Source organism: Vanellus vanellus, assembly GCF_965231255.1.
Source record: "Vanellus vanellus genome assembly, chromosome: 1".
Classification (NCBI taxonomy): Eukaryota; Metazoa; Chordata; class Aves; order Charadriiformes; family Charadriidae; genus Vanellus; species Vanellus vanellus.
In genome coordinates this window covers 118,755,477-118,776,884 of record NC_138905.1, presented here as the reverse complement: position 1 = coordinate 118,776,884, position 21,408 = coordinate 118,755,477, and the positions used below count along the sequence as shown (strand labels likewise).

The window sequence follows — 21,408 nt, the reverse complement described above, 5'->3', positions numbered from 1 at the left end:
ACGGAAGTTACTGTGAAACACAGAAGTTGAGCATTTTTCTCCTTTACAAGACTAAGAAATAAGGTGTAACAATTGCCAAAAACCTATCAAATGCCAGTAACCATGCCATGCTTATGAAGTGACTCAAGTTTCTTTCCATTCACTTTGCCGTTACCTTAAATACACGCAAACAAAATACCTGACCGTTTTTGCAGAATTTCTCCGACTTCAATCCTTCAACATTACTTTGTTTCTTACCTCAATTTGTTTCTGTTCCTGGCTTTGGCGAATAGACAGAGAGATACTGCAATTGTTTCCAGTTTCTTCCTGTTCCTTCAGCTTTTTTAGGTTGCCATTTTGTTTTGGTCTGTTTTGCTTTAAAAGAAAATCCTTCCCTCCTTACCAGATTTTCATTCTAATATTCAATGCACCTCCTAAGTAAGGACTTTTCAAGTGGCGTGAAACCCTCATAGATGACAAACACCGAAACAAAGTTGTTTTTTTTTCCCTTTACCAAATTTTATATTCAAAATAACCAAAGATTTCCACCAAAGAAAAAAAAACTGACATTCTCCGCATTAATATTGTGTTTCCCTCATTCTGAGTCACTGACATTTGTCCTCCACATCTTGCCCCCAGTACCTCAAGAGGGTTCTTTCAAGAAAGGTGCAATGGACTCTGACAAGCTCTGCTGATAGACCATGTTTCTTTGAACGTAGACAACCAACAATGTACTGGCTGACAGCAAAGCCAAGAAGGGTTTGGTTTCAATGCTGTCTGTCAGAGAATTACAGATCTCACTCAATGTTTGGAAAAAAAAGGGTCCAAGGGAAAGCTATGGCAAAGGCAGACAACATTTTGGTTCATGTCTTAGTGCAGCCTACCAAGTAACTCCTTAGCAAACTGCTTGTTCCTGCATCTAGAAATACAATTTTATTTGGGGGATAAGTTCTAAAAAAGTGTTAAAAAAACCCTTGCAGAACGAAAACCAGTTGGTTACTTAATAACAGAGTCCTTTTGAAAATTTCTGACTTTTCTTTAAACCTCTACACAGAACTTTTTTTAAAGTTGACTTTGTATACATTTAAGCATCAAAGAACACTAATGTTTGAAGAAGCTTTTCAGCTACTCGTCATGAAAGTATAATCACTGTTCAGCTGCTTCTTTGCAAGGCAGGAAACATGCTGCCTCTTCATAATGCAAGTTGTCTCCCTCTATTATAAACTCGGTTGGCTCAACATTAAAAATTATTCTTTAGCAACACAGAACACCTTCAGATTTTTTTGTAGAAGTTATCAGGTAAGACTGCATATATGATAATAATAAAATATTTTAAAATTATGAAATTAAAGCAAAGCACGGCTATCACTAAGGTTATCAGTATTTTCAGATGAATCTAACACACACCAGGAAGAGGCATCCATTAACTCCATTTAAGATTTTTAATTGTTATTGAAGACTGTTCTGAAGCAGAAAGAGTGAACTATCTGCTACAGAATGTCCAGCACAAAGAGGACCTGATCCTGTCTCAGGCCTTAGTACTTGATGCTTGGAACTTTGGTATCAAATTCTGCAGGCATTAAGGAAATTTGTATCAGAAAGCACATGAGGATGCTGGGGGACACTTCTAGAACTGGAAACTTGAGCTGTGACACAACTGTGTACCAGCAAAATGATTTTAATGTTCAAAATGTTCACAGGTTGTGCAGCAGTACTGTCTCTTTCCTATGATGTGACAAGAAGCAAGCAACCTAATGAACAGGGCTAACCCTTCCCTCCTCACCACAAAAATTCACCATCATGTTATGCAGGCTGCTTGAGAAAATAATACTGAAATTGACTGTTTTCAATTTCTTCCCTCAGACTGGTATTAATCAAGCTAAATTAAAGGAACTCTTACCAGCAGTGAGAACTGTACAAGACAATGTCTAACAAGATCGCAGTAACTAAGTAACAGTAACAAAATATTTTTCAAAGATTTTCTTGGCAATCACTCTGTCACCAGATATCCCACCCACCCCACCCCCCCAACAGAGAGGTTGCACAGAAGAAAAACAGCTGAAAAGCAGTTTGGTCATTATTCACATAAAATGAAGGTGTCTGTATTATTGTCTTCTGTACTTCAAGATTGTTGCGCTTCTCTATTTATAAAACTGTATTATGCTGCTAGAAGGTCTTTAGAATTTAGAAAGAAAACAACGGGTATTTTCATAACGTAGGCCTGCTTTCTCATTTTCTACCTCTTTGCACTTAATATTTAAAGGTTTAAATTATATTTTCACTGCTAGCTCGGTGTCACTTGAGCAGTACTGAACTCTCTCTGTATTGAGAACTAGTGGTTTTGACACCTAAAGATTCCTCCAACGGCATCTCTGCAAATAAACTTCAAAACATTTGCATTTATATGCTTTGTTTTCTTCTGAGCTCAATTATAAGCACTGACAAAAGCTAATGCAAACCCGTAATTCAAAGTATTTTCATGCTTTAATATTAGATGTGATATATTTCATGTATTAAAGGTTCCCAATTTTTAAAAAAAAAAATTTAGGAGAACAACAGTAAGAATTTCTTTTCCTGCAGCCAGTGTTGAATTGCTTATTTTGGCAACGTGCATAATAAAACAACTAAATCTTAAATCTCGACTGCTGAAATTCTGCACCTTGTATTTAAAATGGTTAGAACTTGTATAGGTGTTTCACATGGAAAATTTTCATAAACATTCACTCTGAAAACAGAACTCTTGCTGAATATGCTGGGGAGATGGCCTACCACATAAACCATGCTGCCAGCTTAAGCAGCTCCACGCTACCTGTAAATAAAATTACAGGTCTTTTAATCAAATGAGATGAGTGCAACAGTTCTCCCCCTGTGGCCACGGACTATGTAAAGAAGAGGAGGAAAGATTGCTAAAGCAATCCTTGGAAACAATCAGGGAAACATCATTGTAGTTGAGCAGAGGTGCCTGCAGCAAGATCAAACTAGGAGACAGAACAGCAGGGAGATCAGAGGGACAAAAAAGGAAACTGAATCGCTTCAGAAGATGTAAAAACATCAGTGTGACAGTCCATTTGTATCAAGACTTCAGCTGAAAGGCAGCGGTAACTCAACTCTGTAGCTCTCACCTCTGTTCTTCACCTCAGTTTAATACTGATCAAACTATTCAATCTTCTGTCCTGCTCCACTCCTGCTTCAGCCACTTTCTCTAGACCAACCACAATGGCTTCTCCACAATTCATTTCCCTGCCCTTGCCTCCTCCATACATCCAACTGAAACACATCCCTAACTTAAGGACCACTGAGAAGCATGTTTTAAAATGGAAGGTGGAGGCTACGGAAAGTCAAAGAACGTCTGGAAGAGTTCACAGGCATAAGGACAAAGCCTATTTACATAATCCGGGGCTTGAAAACCTAGTACCAAAATAATCTACAACAGTCTTAATTTTTACAGTGAAGTTGTACCCAGAAAAAGCATACTACTTTGAAGTTATTTTGCCTATCTCCAGAACAGACATGAGAAGTTTATACTGCCATAAGACATTTAAGGAAGCGCTTACCTTTTCGATCTGTCTTAAAGTCGACCATAATAGGCTCAACGCTGCCTTCCTTGTTTTTTCCAAGCCCTTCTCCTTCTCTCCAACCCATTTTTCTCATCAGTTGAGCTCCCATTCCTCCAGTTACAGGGGCTGCTCTTAAGAACTGATCCTATCCAGAAAAAGAAAAGTAAAACAAGTCCTAAAGTTAGCACTGGGGTTTTAGAAAATAAGTGGGAGCTTCCAAAAAAAACGTTTCTAACAACCTTTCACAGACTTAATTAAAAAAAATACACCTTCGCTTTATACACATTAACATCTTGTATAAACCAGAATTCACGCAGACACACGAGACACAAATCAATATTTTCAAAAAAGAACAACTTAAGAAAATTCTAATGCAATCCAGAAGTGGCAAGGGACCCATTTCAGACATATGTATTTAACAAAATGATAACCGTCCATTTTTAAACACGCTACTTTGGTTCCAATGCATCTCTTCTCATCTCGTGAAAGGAGGCAGTGTTAACTGTTTAACTGGCAACATGCGTGCCAAGTGTACCTAGTTATTGAACAAAATACAAGCACATTTAGTAATGACATTCACAAAGTGTTTAGGCGTATTTTAAATATATTAAAAAAAAAAAAGTTTCCCCATTTTATTACACAGCAGTTGCACATTCAAGTTCTACTCTGAAAATCCACATGAAACATACAGGTTTTTCTTTTCTTTTTTTAAAGGAAAAAAAGGCGCTTAGCCACACAGTTTAGCAGCAGTAGTCTTCACATTCTTTCAAATCATCATTAACATAATAGTTGTTAAATGGTGACAGCTTATAAACAGAAATTTTAAAAATCTGTTTTGATGTAAAGAACTTTAAAAACTCCTTAAATGTTTACGTACCTAGGCCTCGATGGCCGCAGTGTTGTGAATAGTAGGGCTGGCATTGACCGTGGCAAGAAGGCAGCTACAAGGATTTGACCCTGAAACAAGTTTCCATATAGAGGGGTGAAAGTTCACAGGTTATTCTGTGAACTATCATCTCTCTTCTGCCCCCCCCACTGACCCAAGTAAGTAAGTCAATCATTTCCATCACAGCAAAAAATTGCTTGCCTTAAAATATACAAGTTTACACACTGGCACTGATAAGTCCATCAGTTATTTCGCATAGTAGGTTAGATGATACAATGCCTAGTATTTTTGTGAAAATTTTGCTTACTATCAAAGTAAATTAATAGAACATTTTTCTTCTCCTTTGAGTTGTGCTTGCAAAAGTAAGTGTTTCCCAGATTTGGACAAAGGACTGGTAGGTCCTTGGTTTTGATTTGTACATAAACAAAATGAATCTTACTTTTGCAGTGATTAACGATAATACATTTTTAAGGGGATTTCAAATTGGCAGCTGACACACATTAATGATGCGTGTGCGTACTCCCCACTCTACGTGGTGGTAAAAAATTAAAAAAAAAAAAATTGCTGAAGATTGTGGCAGGACTTCTCCAAATATTTACCTATTGAACAGTAAACACCTATCAATCATGCAACTGGATGTTGCATTTAATAACAAAGTGCTTTGATGGAAGAGTAGAGAGGCTAAGTGCACCTCTCCAACTTTTTCACGGACTAGTGCAGACCATGCAATGTGTGTGTGTACACAGAGACAATCAGTTTCTTTGATATGAACTGCCTCAATCTATACACCTAGAATGGCTTTTACTTACTTCCATTTTCATCCTCCCCTCTTTTTTCCAGGAACCTCTCATAAGAAAAGGGCAACCATGCAGAGAATGATACAAACCCCAGTCAATGTCACCCTGGGTTCCGATTCCTCTTTTGTACCTGCTTTGCAATGATAGAATTTTCAATATAAACATCTGTTTCATTATCACCAGCGTGTATTCAGTTCACAAATGATAAGAGTGCAATTTCTTGATGAGGTCATTTTAATGTTACACAGCTTTCTCATCATACCTGTAAATGTACTAATTCAGGGGTTAGGAGTGGTGTAGAAAGAACAGAATCAAAATATTGCTATTCGTAGCCAATAATCAAAGCCCTCAGTTCCTATACAGGAATTTCCAGAGCCTAAACAAATTCCAAATTCTGGAAATAAAGAGATTCCTAAATTCCAAAGTGCAGTTTAATAAAAACACCTCTTCTAATGTCTGAATTCAGAATCCTATCTGGTAACTTTAGTAGGAAATTTTTACACTATGCTGACTCTTAAACATGTACAACAGAACCAAGACAACAAGGAATTAGAAGTGACAGTTTTGTTTAATTACAGAATAGCTGTACTTGTGCATCACACTAAAAGGCTAAATGAAGTAATTCTGGTACCAATACGAAAGGAGCCAGGAGAAGCCTACTTTGATTCAGTTTACTTAAGAAGCAAAGGCGGCCTGCAGCAGAGAAAAAAAGTTCTTCTTTCAGTTTTTTGGGTTTGTTTTTTTTTTTTTTTTTAATAATAAACTGAATATAGATCTCTAATGGCACCCATACAATTATATTCTCTAACTAACTTCACTCAGCCCATGATTTAATAGAGTATGGGTAAAAACTAGTACTGTGTTTATAAGTACCTTTGAAAACATAAAAATAGTACAAACCTTAACAAGAGCAGGGAAGCAAGAGACATGTTTCTTTTCAGTTTTAAAAATCATACAAGGCCAAGTCTCACAAAACTATTTAGCAACTACGTATCCTTGCAGATCTGGCCCACAATGAGGATATCTAACTGAAGAGTATGTAACAAAATAAACCCCCAGGTTTCTAAGTATTTGGTTACTGTTGTAGGAATTAACTAATTATTTACAAAATAATTGTTCTCTTTCATTCACTAATCTCAATTTGAGTAAGTCTGCATGAAAATTTAATACCATTTTTCTCATCTTTTGATATCTAAATTCCATTAAAGGTCAACCAAGTAAAGCACACTTCCATTCTGCCAGCAGATGGAGACAACTAATAAGCCACATTCTTGTGTCAAGACTTTTTCTTTAAAAAAGAAGGCTACAGAGTAAAACCTGATCACTTAAGAGCATCTTTTAGTAATTTTAATTAAAAATGTTCCTCTTTTAAAGCGATGTTAGGGCAACAAATTTTAACAAATGCCTCAATTAGCATTTAAGGGCTTAAACAAGCAAACAAGAAATCACATCTGAAAGATGATTTTACAGTTTTTTTCTGAACCGCAAGTTCAACAGTCACCATTGTTTAACTGCAACAGCTGTCTTTGGAAAAAGGATAGCATACAGCATCAAACTGAATAATCTATAAAACAGCACCCACATCATCCAAAATATTAAAGCCATAATTATTTGAGAGACCTTAAAACACATCAACAATTTCTGCTCTCTCAAAAGAAAATACCCATTTCTTCTTACAATGCTAACATGGCATTAAAGCACATGTTCTGTCATAAGAAAGGTTTATTTTTTTGAGCAATAATTAAGCAAAAGACAACAAAGCTTAAAGGTGGACAGTTTCAGCTATAGCAAAATGGTCTGTCTTAAAGATTACTTTAAGACTAACTCTGAAGAATTTCTCTGAGTCAAGTACCAGGAACAAGCATCTAACTTTGCCAAAACTGTTGCAAAGTACTTGAATTTTCCATTATATAAACTGGCACTTTTAGTAGCAGCCACATTCCTTCCTCAATACAACAAGAAGAATACCTTTCTAAAGAATCCCATCAAATGCCTAACAAAAACTGCTCACAATCAGCTTCAGCATTTCTGTTCACAGCTTTAGTATACTATCAGTAGAAAGCAAGCTGAGAATAGCTGGGGAAAAAAACCCACATTTGAGGACTGAACAGGGAGCCAGTCCAATATAACTAACATACAGTTGTTGATTTGCCTTGCCCTGTGGCCTTCATTTCCAAGTAAAGCTCATTGTGTCATATAAGGCAATAGGAATACAAGTATTTTGATAAGTGGCCTTGTTAGAAGGTCAGCAGTTCTTCTGCAAGTGACAATCACAAGACTTAGTTTTACCTCCATCATTAGCATTTTAGTCATCTGCTAGGACTGTGGAAGAATGGAAGGAACACTTTGACTTTTCAGAACTTGCTACACAAAGCAGAGCACTCAAACGGCCACAGTAAACTGTGTGTCATGCTTTAGCACAACTGAATGAAAGAGATGCAAAGCATTACTGTGCATGTAAAATGTTGCAAAAATCCTGGTTTGGAGATCAAGTTTAGGCTATAGCATTAAGCTGATAAATCCAGAAACAAGTGGTGAGTCTGGGAAAGTCTGAGTAAGTAGACCTCAACAGAATTTGCTTGGAAAAAAAATCTGACCACTTCCTTGACATTTATTCAGCGGCACAGTGTATTTGTAAGCAAAAAGGGAAGGGGGGGGGGGGGGGAGAAGAAGCAACATCCAGAACAAATAAGTCATATTTGTGAACTGATTACACCAATGATGATAAACTGAAACAGAAACCACTTTTCAAAAGAAAAAGATAGTATCGTTCATAAATCTGTTTTAATGGTACAAGAAACCTAACATATGATTCCCTTTATGAATACTGCTCAGAACCCTACGCATGAACATCATGAAATAAGCACATTACTTAGAAAAATAAACCATACTTCTAAATGGTATGTCGATCATTCAAGTATGCCAACATTAACCACTTCAATAACTAATTCCCTCAAGATTTTATTGAGATAAAATTGAAACTGCAGGCATATTTTGGTTTGAGTACATATTACCTCTCCAGAATCTTTTTAAAGTACAAAAAAAAGCTGAAATCCAAGAAATGCAAAGTGAAGACAGTACTTATCAAACAAGTTCCCCAAGTACTTTTAATTTTTCTCCCCTCCTGGCACCGCTCTTCTGTTTTGTTACATCTATCTAGTTTTGTCATTATCTCTCTCAAAGCACAATGTCTGTACATGTTCTAATTCTTTGTTTAATGATACACAAATAACTAGCTGACATGGGCTCTGTTTCTGATGAACAGTGCATGTCCACAAGTCCTCTTATGGCAATTGCTTATGGCAATCTCCCAAGCAAAATGCCTTCAGTAAACAACATCTTCGGTCAGAAACATGCATTAATTTACACACACAACATACCCCAACAAACTCCACAGCCCTACTAGCAGATGAAAAATTTACAAGTACTAGGGTTTTTTTAATGTTAAAATGCATTTTCTTAGTACAGAAAAAGGGAGAACGAGTCTGACTTCTCAGTGCTACATTGCATACTTAACAGGAACTAAGTTACACAACCTCAAGCACCTAAGTAAAATACAACCTGTACTTTGCATTTCATGGTTGGTTTGCATTCATGTCACTGAGAAAGATAACATGCATTCATAACCCATTATCCCTACTTCACTTTTTTCTGTGGAATCATTCTCTAACCACAGGATGTGACTCCACATTAAGTTCATCAAACCTAAGTTTTGTGAAGGTTTTCACAGGACCCACAATTCCTAAAAAAAAAAAAAAAAAAACCAAAACCAAAACAAAACAAACAAAAAAAACCCAAAAAACCAAAAACCAAAACAGGACGAGTCTTGTATAGCCCCTAATGCATTTTGTAGAGGGCGCATGATTGTAACTACTTGTCACCTTGTGAGTTTGATGGCAATGTGCGTGCGAATATGGAACCTGAAAAGAGCAAAAGAAGTCAAGCTGAGGAATGCCAGAGCAGGAAAGAGGACCGTGTCCTCATCTTCTTCACCAAACTCTTCTTGTTTCCAGTAGCAGCCTCCTTTCCGACACACCTCATGATGCTTGCTAGGGAGGACGCCTACTACTGCAAACCACTACATTCTTACAGCTATGAGAGGGACAGAAGTGCTTCTGCCTCCTAGTCTGATTTCTAGATTCAACAAAATGTTGCAATATGCTTCTGCTCCTCACAGCAGTCATGTTCACAAGTCAGAGATCAATCTCTTCTCTCATTTTCTCCCTACAAAATGTTTTGTTGTTTTGTTTGGTGGTTGTTTTGGGGTTTTTTTTTTAAGCAGATCACAGAGTGAAGTTAAAAGACCAAGGGAAAACACACTTGCCTTCTCCACTTAACTTTTCTTAGTGGACGCTCCTGTCACTATAAAGCACTGTAAGGCACAGAACCTCAAGGAATGAAAACGGGTAAGAGGAGGCTTGGGAAAGAGATGATCAGAGATGCTCCCTTTCTGTTGCCTTGGGAACCCGCTCAAGGTGCAGAAATGGAGAACCCTCTCCTAGGCCTGCTGATCTCTTTCACAAGCCTTGCGGTGGAGAAGCTCTCCTTTTCTCACCAATACATCCCTCACGAGTGCTTTATACTTCTAAGGTCCTCCGCCAGGGACAATTATTGTAATCATCAAACCCAACATTTTGTTACAATCTCAAAAGTTACTAATTTTTAAAATACGGCTTTGTCATCTATGCTCTGTATTAATACTGAGAAGAGCCCAAAAGATTCACATCTAGCAAGTAACGTGGATCTCTTGTGTTGCCTGGTTCTCTGTATTGCTTGGCTATATAAAGTGGAAAAATAAGTTAGTGAATCTTGGCAAAAATATTTCTAACTTTAGGATATTATAATTCCAGACTTTGGTGTTCAGTTTATACCGAGTTTTATGGAAAATTTTAGCTAAGCCTCAAATCTAACCTACCAGCTTGGAGGGCTGTCTTAACACTGTGTTCTGGAAGGATAAGCAGATACAGTGTATACTCAACTACATTACTTGCAAGACTGACCGCTATAACTCGTTACTCTTTTTGCCTGAAAGGTGGGTATTGCTTGAATTCCTCAGTTCTACTTCTTGAAAGAGTTCAGTATTCATTTTCAAAGATGAAGCATGAATTATTAAACTTATAAAACGCATGTATGTATGACGCACCACACCCCCAAAATAATCCAGTATTACTCTGCAGTAAGAGGTAACTATTTCACTGTAGGATGACATTAAACTTATTAACCCAACTACAACTCCTGATTTAATAATCCAAATCTTTGGTTCCCAGAAAACACTAGTGATACAAATAGAGGCAAAGTAGCAATCAGATAGAACTAAGTCAAACAAAATTGTTGTTTGGGACTTGGTTCATTGAAGTTGATGCCAAATCATCACTTCAATAACATCAGGATCAAACCTTGCCTGATCTGTCCCAAACCTGTAAAAGTAGTGATGGACCTACCACTGCAACCATACCAGTATCATGAACGGCATTTCAGTGTAAGGTAACCGTATATATGAACCAATCTGACTCAAATACCAGACGCACACCTTACTGAAGTACTCTATGTCATGAACACCACCTTAATGCACAACAAAATGGACATAGCAGCAGCAAGTATTTAAAATGATCAAAGACAACAATTTAACTCAACCTGTTGTATGTGACACATGCATTACCATAGAATTTTAAGGCACGTTTTTTGCATTTTCCGATACTTCCATCGCTATTTAAAATTTGATAATTAGACAAGTATGTGTGCATAACTTCTACCTTTCTAATCCATGCTTGGGGACCACTGTTGGTCAGCTCATCTGAGGACAGTATCTGTGCTCCAGTACTTCCTGTGAACTGGCCAGGTATGGAGTTTGATTGAGCCCAGGCGTCAATCTACAAAATAAAAATCAAATATAAGACCAAAATACAAATTTGCACATTTTTTCTTTGCAATTCTCTGTTGCTTCTCAATAATTTTCATAACAATTCTTCCCTTATGTTTAGTGCTGTGTTCATTAACACTCATTTATAAGCAGACGCTCCAAAAAGCTGAGAATGTTTATATGTTAACCCTAAAACCTGAGCTCAGTCTAGCAAGTTCACAGTTCATGGCTTGCTTATCCTCAAAATCAGCGTTATGAAGCGCAAAATAAAGGCAGAATTTTTAAACGTGAGCCCATAAACCAGGGTTCCAAAAACCTGTACTTAAATACATAAGGAAAAATCAGCTGGTACAAAGGATAAACATTTACTTTCTTTAAGTTCATCAAAATGTTAATGAAAAAGTGCAACATACCTGTTCCTGTGCGCGATTTAACATGCACATGGCCTCTAAATCAAATGTGTTTTCATTAAGCCTTTTCTGAGCCAGTGCTCGATCATTCATAGCTGTAGTTATATCCACGCCCTAGGAAGAAAAATATTATTTTTAAAAATACATCAGACCACAATAATATCCATTTGATGTGGAAAAAGCTGTTGTCGAATAAATACAACATACTACAAATACTACAAAGTTCTTTTACACACTGAATAGTTGGTTTGATATATAAATAGGCAACATGGAAAAAAAAAAACCCTGGGAATACTTGTTAAGTATATACAATATGGACTTTCCTAAGTCCAAAATCTGAAGTTAACTTCTAACACCCTGATCATTTAACATCACCTATACAAACAAAATATCAAAAGAATTCTTTTCAGAGAACTATTTTGGTCACAAAAAGTTCTGGTGTATAATACTTAAATAGAAAAGCATATTATTGTTCAATGGAATCTTATTCAGCAACAGAATTAAATGTAATTTAGCCAAGAATTAAAAAAAAAAAAAAGCCTTCATACAGAGCTGTTTACATGAGCACCCTACTATTATGTCACACTAAAACTTCAAGTTAATTGTGTAAAAAATTACAGCAAGAATCCCATGTATTCCATGAACTTGTCTTTTTAGTGTTTTAAATCTTAATCTTCAGCCTAAAACAGACTTGCATAAAGGTAATACCAGACTGGTAGCTCATAAAGTTGACTGTTGCGGAAAGGATTATTTAGATCTGTGCTGCTTAACTAAAAAAAAATTTAAAGAAAAATACATTTGTAACTATCTTATACATACTGATAAGAATCAATTGAGTAAAAAATATGGAGCAAATGAAGAAGCTCAATGCAAACCTCTACTCTCTGAGCAATGCAACGAAGAGAGAAATCCAAAACATTTGGGGATATAAAGATGTAACAAATTATGGCTAGTATACAGTTCTTTTGTAAAATTACTTGTGCCTTGCTCTTCAGATTATGTATATTTTATGGATCATTGTATTTTGAAAGAAGTAAGAGAATAGTGCTCAGAAACAAGTGAATTTTCTTTGGAGATGTGAGCATGCGAAGGAGATGGAAAGGCTGGAACTGTTTGAAGCACAGAAGAAATCCAATAATCAAAACACCAGGTGGCATATAGACATAAAGTAAGTGATGGTTTAATTTATTTTTTTTTAATTTGTTTTACAAAAGACTTGTATCTCTTGCTAGTCACTATCTCAATAACCTTAGCCTCTCACATATTATATTAGAATAAAGGGTCAGTGGAAGAAACTGAATTTAAAATTGAATCTGCTGAACAGAAAAATACAGTTAATCCACGAAATCCTTGTCACAAGAACCAGGTCAAGAATTTAGTTGATAGTAAAAAACAGTAAGAGACACAAATGTCTACAATTGCATAAACTGGAGTAATTATTTTTTGTACTCTCGCTATTAAATCTTATTTTAAGACGGGGGGGTATTTTTTTTTTTTTTACTGTTTAGGACAAACAGTATTTCTGTAGGGAAAATCATTAGTGAAACATCTGACACTGACGAAGACAGACTTAAAATCCCAGAAGTCCTATGTGTCTATGAAACTGACTTCAATGCTTATTTATTATCCCAGCTGACAACACAAATCATAAACAAGGCACAAGAAAAATTAAAATATTTTCTAACAGTCAACTAACCTGAGAGTCACATATGTAAAAGAATGCTTGTTTAAAATACACGCTTTCTGGTGTTTATAAGTTCCCCTTATATAGTGTGAAACTGGTTCAGGAGAAAAATAAAAGTTATTCTACTCACCAAAAGCTTCAATCCAGCAATACACATAGGCATGCAAGTAGTCCACTGAAACCACATTGGGACCACTCACATACTTAAACACACATGTGTACTTTAGTGCTTTACCGGACTGGGGCCTATTAGTAGATACCCTGGTTAGTTAGAATTCCCATACACTTTCCCCACATGGTCAGTCACCATTTTGGAGACCTCATGGCTTTGTATTATGTCAAGACACTCGATGGCAGCTTTGGATCTTGAAAAAAAAAACGATCTCTGCTTGAAGTATGAAAAGTTGTTATTATTTAGTCAAGTAAAACAGTTTCAAGTTCAGCATGCTATTCTCCATTAAGAGTTCTGCCTTTCCCATCCTGACTTTTAATAACATCTTCCCCACAGACACAAATCACAAATATTGAAGCAAGAAGGAAGAGGCTGACAATAAGAAGCAGGCATTTTTGACATACTTTGTAGGTCCACTGATACACTAAAAGCATTTACTACATTTTTAGATCACAACGGCTTCTCTGCATAATAGTCACCTGTGCATACTCCAAACTTAAATACACTTCAACTCTATACTTTCAGACTTTCAAATAGAGCTTCTTTCTCACAGGCCTCTCTGGCTTCTAGAGACACGCTGATACTTCAGGTTACTCAAGACTTCTCCCTCCATCTCCTACTACTACAAACAACTACATTAAGACCATAATGTTTCATTAAAACGATTCGTAATATATTAGTAGGGCCATTTCAGACTGCTTATTCCCATAACTAATTCTGTGACTTGAATAAAAACATAACAATAAAACCAATTACATACTTTTTAATGACAATATAGACTTGCATCAGAATTGTCACATTCAAAATTAACAATGACTGAAGGTAAATTATAAGTCAAAATTCCTGAGGATCCAAGCACACTCCCCCACTACCCTAGTCCAACAGCAAGGGAGCTTATCTGGTTTATTTTGCTCCAAGGAAGCAAAATCCACAAAAAGTCCTCATAAGCATTTAAAAATTTAAGCAGAGAAATACTCTGTTAACTTTCAGACTCCCTGAAGAAACATACATGGATTCTGCTTCTAGAAGAGTATTCCTGTATTTCAAAATTAAGAACTGACAAACCCAAGGGGACGGTATGCTTGCTGTCAGCTAATGACCCTTGAAATCACCCTTAACACAAACCAAGTTAAGGTAAATGCAAATAAAAATATTTATTTACAAAATATAAAAACAGACAACATTGTTACAAGCATTTATAAAGATACACATGACAGAAAGGAAAGAAAGTTATTTTTAATATATTTACTCCAACGTCAATTTATAAGGCCTTTTCTACATAATACACAAACCATCAGTGCTTAGCTAACTTGTCAAAGACACAAGCCTAGCGTCATTGGCAACCTGGATGCAGACATCTAAAGAGCTTGTCTGGACTATGAGCATATCGTTAACCATTCAAAAGACAAGACTTTTTACCACCTGGTAAAAACACAGTCAAACGTTAGTACACAGTGTTTCTATGCTCTGGAATTTTTACATATACACTAGTAACTGGGAATGACATTCTACACAAACATTTCAGAATGTTTGTCTTATTAGTGGTTCATGAGAAAGACCAAACAGCAGTTACCATCTACACTGAGGGAACAATGACTTGGGTACCTGACCATCAAACTGAGGTATGCCATGAAAATGTCTGTTGAATGAGTTATATTCATTGTGCTTTGATGCTGTAAAAGACACAGAAGAAAATACCTTCTGTGCTTTGGGAAGTGAATTGTACAATCTTAGAAAGTTCTTGAAAAACAAAAAGCACCAAGTGGAAAGATTGTTTCATCAGACATTGATGCCAAGGCTTTTTTGTTTATCTGCTTTGAAAGTTATGAGAACAAGTCTTCAGACGGAGTGAGGTAACATCAATTTGAAAAAATTAATGTCTGTTTTAAATATTTAATTTACTTAATTACAAAAAACCCACAAAATATCCTTTTGAAGACATTTCAAGGGGAAAAACATTTGTGGGTTGTTTTTTTCTTTTAGTGTATTATACATACAATTACATTTTCCTTTGGAAGGCCCCATGGAAGACAACGTGTGAGAAAATGTGACTGTAAAGCTAAATTAGATACATCCAGATGAAGTGGTAGTTTGAAAAACTACTTTCAAATCTATTTTTAATGTATTACATTTCAAATGCAATGTTATTGCTTTAAGATTGGTAGGACAATTTTAATTATTAAATTCATTATTATGAAAGTCTCAACTTAAGGTATTAACCTCTGAAGGAAACTGGACAAGAAACTTGCTTTTCATCTTCAAGCAAAAGTTTAAATTCCATTGAGACAAAGTCATCACTAGTTGACAAAAGCACACAGTATGAGTACAGGTTGCTTTCGCCATTGCCCACATGAACACGGCAACCAAATCTGAAGACCACAGCAGTTCGGATAATTAGCTTATTACAGTGTTAGATACTACCTATGTAAGCGTTTTTTTTTCACAGACTGCAATTTGATACCAGACTGACTAGGTAACAGTTTTGGTTTTCTTATATGATATGCTTTCCTTCCCTTCCTTACCTCAATGGATGGTTTGGGGAAAACATCATCCTTGCTGTCTTCTTTGCCTTTTTCAACTGGAACCCATTCTCCATAGACACTATCTGCTTCTTTTTTTCTATGTTGAGACCCAGATGAAACAGGAAACTCCTTTGACAAGCTGACCTGATTTTTTGGTTGTGGTGGTGGTGCCGGTTTTATGCTGGGAGTCTTAAAGAAATAAAATGAGAAAAAGTTAAAAATTGAAAACACACAATACTCGCAACAAGTCTTTAAGAAACAATTTATTGCATACACTTGGTACTAAGTTTTCATAAAACAGTCATCCTTCTTACCAACATCAAACTGAAAGCCTTTGTAACAAATAATTTTAGCACAGCCCTAAAAACACAAGTGAACAACAAACTCTAACATGAGAAGATGAAACAGCTAGAAGCTAAAATCACTTAAATCACCTTCAGCAGCCAAAAATATGCAAAATCTCACTCTCACAATTAACCTCCTGCTTTCCCTCCACCCCATCATAAAAAGAACAATCTTAAATCTGCCCCACATGCATTTTGTAATGGAAAGCTCCAAAATAAAAATCCTGGGTGGCAAAAAAACATTTGCTGCTATATCCACATGATGATAAAAAGCTCTGCATTACTATATATAGAGAAAGCAGTTTTCAACATTTTGTTTTCTAGTCTTTGATTATTTTTTTAACAGCAGCATGAATCTCGAAGTAAATTAAGTCTATGAGCTTGTTTTCCTTAGAAAGTATTGCTAACATATTAAGAGTCTGCAGAAATCTCTTCTACAAGTTGCTCTTCTAAGAGGCAAACAGAGCTCAGACAGCTCACAATGTTGGGTAAACTCCTACTATCAAAGGAACATGGATGGGAAACAGTAGTAAGTCTAGAATCCAGAAAGAATGGAAAGAATGATACTAAAAGGGTCAAAACTGTGGAAAACATGCAGAGCAGCCCATAACCACTGAAGAACATTCCGCTTTTGAGCCTGTAAGAATCCCGAGGTTTCTTCAGTTTTGTTGTATGACTTTCTAATGGTACAATATAAAGTCTAAATCTATTTCTACCTTACATCTTATGCAAATAAGTATTACTGCTTATTTTGTGTATGCCACAAGGTATAGATAATAAATGCTATTTGTATTTTCACTTAGCGTATTAATACTTTTATAGTACTTTATACCCTGCAAAATCAGAGCAGAATTTCATAGGCACCAAAACCCCCCAAAGATATAACCGTAAAAAAACCAACCACCAAACCCAGAAACTAATCTACGTTTCTAAGTATACGAATCCCAGATGCATTTAAAGTGCTTCCTCATTGTATTCTTTCCACCATGCTCATACACAGAAAGTGTCAACACAAGCTCTGACAGACTCAAAAGCAGTTCCCCCAAGGCGGGGGTTTCACAGGACATTTAGACTCTGAGTAACAGGCAACATCAGTGATCCTCATTCTTAACAAGCACTTACTTCTCTATTGGCTAATCTCAAAACTAACATAAGTTTTTTTTCCTACAGTGAATACTTGAGATCTGCTGAAGAAGCAATCATACAAGATTTGGAGTCCACACAAAGCTGATGGCATCATCTTATTTAGAACACCTCAAAATGCTTTTAGAATTTTGCTGGTGCTTTTTTGTTTGTCTTTTTAAGAAAAATAATGCCATTCCAAAAATATTTTCCAATTCCAATGCTGTTTGTAAATACACACTGACATTTCTGCAATGAAAATGTGAAGTAAAACCAATTTTTTTTATGTTAGTTAAGCTTTAAAAGCTCCAAAGGCATTAACAAAAAAAAAGTTTCAATCCAGTTATGGGAACTACCTACCACAATTTCATATACTGCAGGTAAGTTTTTTATTGTAGCAAGAGTACTTTTAACAACATCCCAGTGTAATTTCACCAAGATTATCAAACCCTGCTTAATTTCTGTAAAATTACTTGCATTGTTCAAAAATAACCACAATTTAAAATATTGAAAATTAAAGAAGTACTCACACTTAAATTGAAAAAAATAGGTTTGGGTTCACTGAGTTTAAAAGGATGATTATAGAAAGGACGTTCTTCTTCCTCTTCATCAGAAACATGAGGTTTGTTCACTATCACATCATCTGTGCTTTGAGCAATCTTCTTGCATTTCTAAAAAGAAAAACAAATAAGGGGGACATGACAGCTCTGAATAAACCTGGACTTTCAACCAAAACATACAAAAGAACATTTTTACAAAAAGGTGTTTTTCTTTCCTAAAGCAGGAGGTATAAACTGGAAAAATCTTTTAGCAATATCATCAATATATGTAACTTTTGACATTTTACACACATTATCAAACACCTACCTAAGTTTGCTAGGCACTCACGCAGCAAATAATTTCACGGACATAAGATTTCAGCAGTATAATGTAAAACTTTGTAAACGCTGCTAGTTGTAGAATGTGTGTCTAAGGCTGCAAACATTCCAGAGCAGGAACTCACTGGTTGGTGTCCCACATAACTAGCATATTGCAATCTGACAGAAACTTCAGTATAACTCACAAAAGTACTATACAGGAAAACCTAAGAATTAGTATTTACTAATTCTAATTCCCACTGGTAGTGTAGGGACCTACTCAGAAGCAATGGCTCCAAAAGATCTCAGATTTCTTCTGAAATGTTTTGATGTTGGCCAGGCATACAAGACATCCCCATTTTACATTCAACAGAAATTGAATATAAAACATATAGATGCTACAGGGATACAGCAGTCAAATGAGAAGAGAGCCTCCAGGGGAAAAATAAAAAAAAAATAATTAAAAAAAAGACATTCTAGAGAGGCTAGAATTTTATGATTAAAAACTGTTTACTGATCATGGTTATCTGCACTGAGTGTTTACTAGTAGGAACTATAACTTAGTCGAAAATGCATTTGAGAACACTATAGTCTAGTATCATGCTTCTATTACATCCCCATTCATTAAAACTATACTGAAAAGTCATTTGAGGACATATTTGAGGAAATAATACCAGCAAAGTACAGCCATCGTCTGATTTGATTCTAGTTCAAGTTCATATCATAGTTAAGTCACATCTGTTTGATGACTTGATTGTTGGCATATAAGGAGCGAACAGGCAGCTCCATCACTAAAAATCAAGACACATTGATGCTATTGTCCTCATGAGTCCTTATAAAAAAAGATTCCTGCACTCTCCTGTGCTAAGACGCCTCCAAACAATGACTGAAGCACATTCTTTAGGCAACAGGAAAAGCCTGCGCTATTTCGAAAGCTAATCAACAAAATGTATTATCTATATTAATTTGTTGGCTCCCAACTAATTGGAAGCAGTTTGTCCAGTTTGCAGGTTACATTGCAGAGAGGAAAGACAATACAGCTAGCTTTGCAAGAAGCTGAACAGGCTCTGGAAGGGTTCTCCACTTGGGCATAATACCATATGACGATGGCGTGGACTGCTTCTGTGGTCAATTCTGATTCAACAGAATAGGAACATCGTCCAACAGAGTCCCACAGTCAGAAAGGGCAAGGAAGGGGCAGGTTTTGGGCTTCCAGATTGGCACTAGCTACACTGGATCTTGGTCAGGTTACACAAATAACCACTTAAGATGTCTGCACAGCGTATCTGCACAATCTCAGCTTCTTTACTAACAAGTACTTCTGCTTCCACTCGCCTGCACACAACTAAGAGATTACTTTTCAGCAATTTGACATTGCTTAATTTTAGAAGTTATTTCCATAAACAGGTATTTCAGAACTGTCACACTGATGATGCAATTTAAAAAAAACAACCAAAAAACCCCACAACCAAACAACAACCACAAACCAACCCAAAAGCACTTTTTTTCCCCATTCCAAATTTTCTCTAGCTTTTGGGAGAAAATGGCATAGGGGGAAATCAGCAAATTGAAAAAGGTGATGTTACTACAGTAAAAGGACAAGTAGCAATTTTTTCCCCACAATCAGAACAAAAATAGCCCATTTGTAGACTTGAACTACAATAGGATAGAACTGCAACAAGAATTATCTCAAATTGTAGTAGAGTGCATACTAAAATACATAGAACTATGTGAAGTGGGCACTAGAATTGTAACCCAGAGATACATTTAACAATGTGAAATTCACTAATAAAAGTAGGAACATAAATATCTAAAACCACAAGAATCAAAACTAAAAGTCAAAGCTTTGGTTTTTATTAACAGGACTGCAAGGAAAACTACCAATTCGTATAAAATTAGAACAGAATCAAAACAAAGAAAAGCAGAAGAATGGGATTTTATGTATTTCAACAAAATTAAACCACTTGTTTTCATGACTTAAAAAACCTGCGTAGAGAATAAGGGCTCAAATCACAAGCCAGCTTACATGCAAACCAAGCACACAGAATGACAGCTTGCCTGTAAGTCACAAAAACCCAATTTGCTTATTTTCAGGTTTGATACTGTTGTTCTCACTTACCTCAGTGAGCTCCTTTAGTGTATCCCTTGATGACTTCTGATTGGCTTTGTCGTCTTTCTTTTGAGATAACAAAGGCATCAGGCTTGGTGGTAAAGGAACACCGGACTTAGCACACATGGCGGCTGCATTAGCTTTGGCTATTTCAAGTAGCTGGGCCTTATCTAAAAATTTGTATTTTTTTTTTAAAGAAAAATTATTATTATTTAATAATAAATAAGCATTTCTGGCAGACTAAACAAAGTACAAGGACAAAACACAAGATTTTACCCACACCGTGCATTTCCATGTTCTGTGAAAATAACTACAATTGTACTGAGTTGCTCTGGACTTTTTTAAATTTGGTGTACCCAACAGACAAGTGAAACCAAAAATTCAACACAAAGCACAGGAGTCCAAATTACAGCACTCAAAATCCTCCAAACCCCAGAAGTTCTGATGCCTATTTTACTGCACCGATTCATTCTAGTATTGGAAATACTAGGACATTTCTACACAGCATAATTTGAAGTCTACTTCTAGCTATCTCTGAAAAGCATTCAAAGGTCTTGAGGAAGTCCCCCAGTACATAGCCTGAAAGCTACTTACAACTAACCAACAGACAAATATAAGCACTGGATAAAATGTGCACTTGCATAAAATATAATTAGAAGCAAAACTGTTAATAAAACAGTATTTGCTTTATTATGGAAAAAAGCACATGTGGCCCTATCACAGAAATAGGGAATGAAAATAAAGTACATTTTATTTGATTTGCCAGTTTGCAAATAAATGAGTTACCACTATCTCTGCAAGCATATAGCTTTACAAAAATCCTAAAAGGACAACATTCCTTTACTTCTTAAGCAATAAAAGTATATAGATACAGACTTGCTGCATAATCAAAGCATGAGGGCAGATTCCAGGACGCTCATTAATTCTCACGTTCTGTATAAAAATACTTCACTGGTTGAGGGGCTCCCATGGTAACTTCATGATATAGGACTAAAAGGATCAGAACCTGAGGTCCACAAAAGAGGGTTCCTCACATACTGTACAAGAGTTCGTCTCTCAAAATTAAAACCTCCTTTCTCCTTATGTAACTTACTACCTAAGGAAACTA

At 36.1% G+C, this 21,408-nt stretch overlaps 1 protein-coding gene across 3 annotated transcripts in view; it reads right to left on the bottom strand.

The window, feature by feature from the left end:
- The window catches only part of SON (SON DNA and RNA binding protein), a 40,358-nt gene that overhangs the window by 3,354 nt on the left and 15,596 nt on the right, over window positions 1-21,408 (bottom strand). For 2 of the 3 annotated variants that reach the window (XM_082485010.1, XM_082485011.1), the window contains exons 4-9: window positions 20,310-20,470; window positions 17,864-18,004; window positions 15,868-16,056; window positions 11,493-11,603; window positions 10,973-11,089; window positions 3,534-3,681 (exon numbers count right to left, since the gene is read on the bottom strand). In XM_082485010.1, coding sequence (XP_082341136.1) covers window positions 3,534-3,681; window positions 10,973-11,089; window positions 11,493-11,603; window positions 15,868-16,056; window positions 17,864-18,004; window positions 20,310-20,470 — 867 coding nt within the window. Of the gene's footprint in view, window positions 1-3,533; window positions 3,682-4,413; window positions 4,494-10,972; window positions 11,090-11,492; window positions 11,604-15,867; window positions 16,057-17,863; window positions 18,005-20,309; window positions 20,471-21,408 lie in introns of those variants that run through there. The other variant, XM_082485012.1, reaches the window with a different exon arrangement.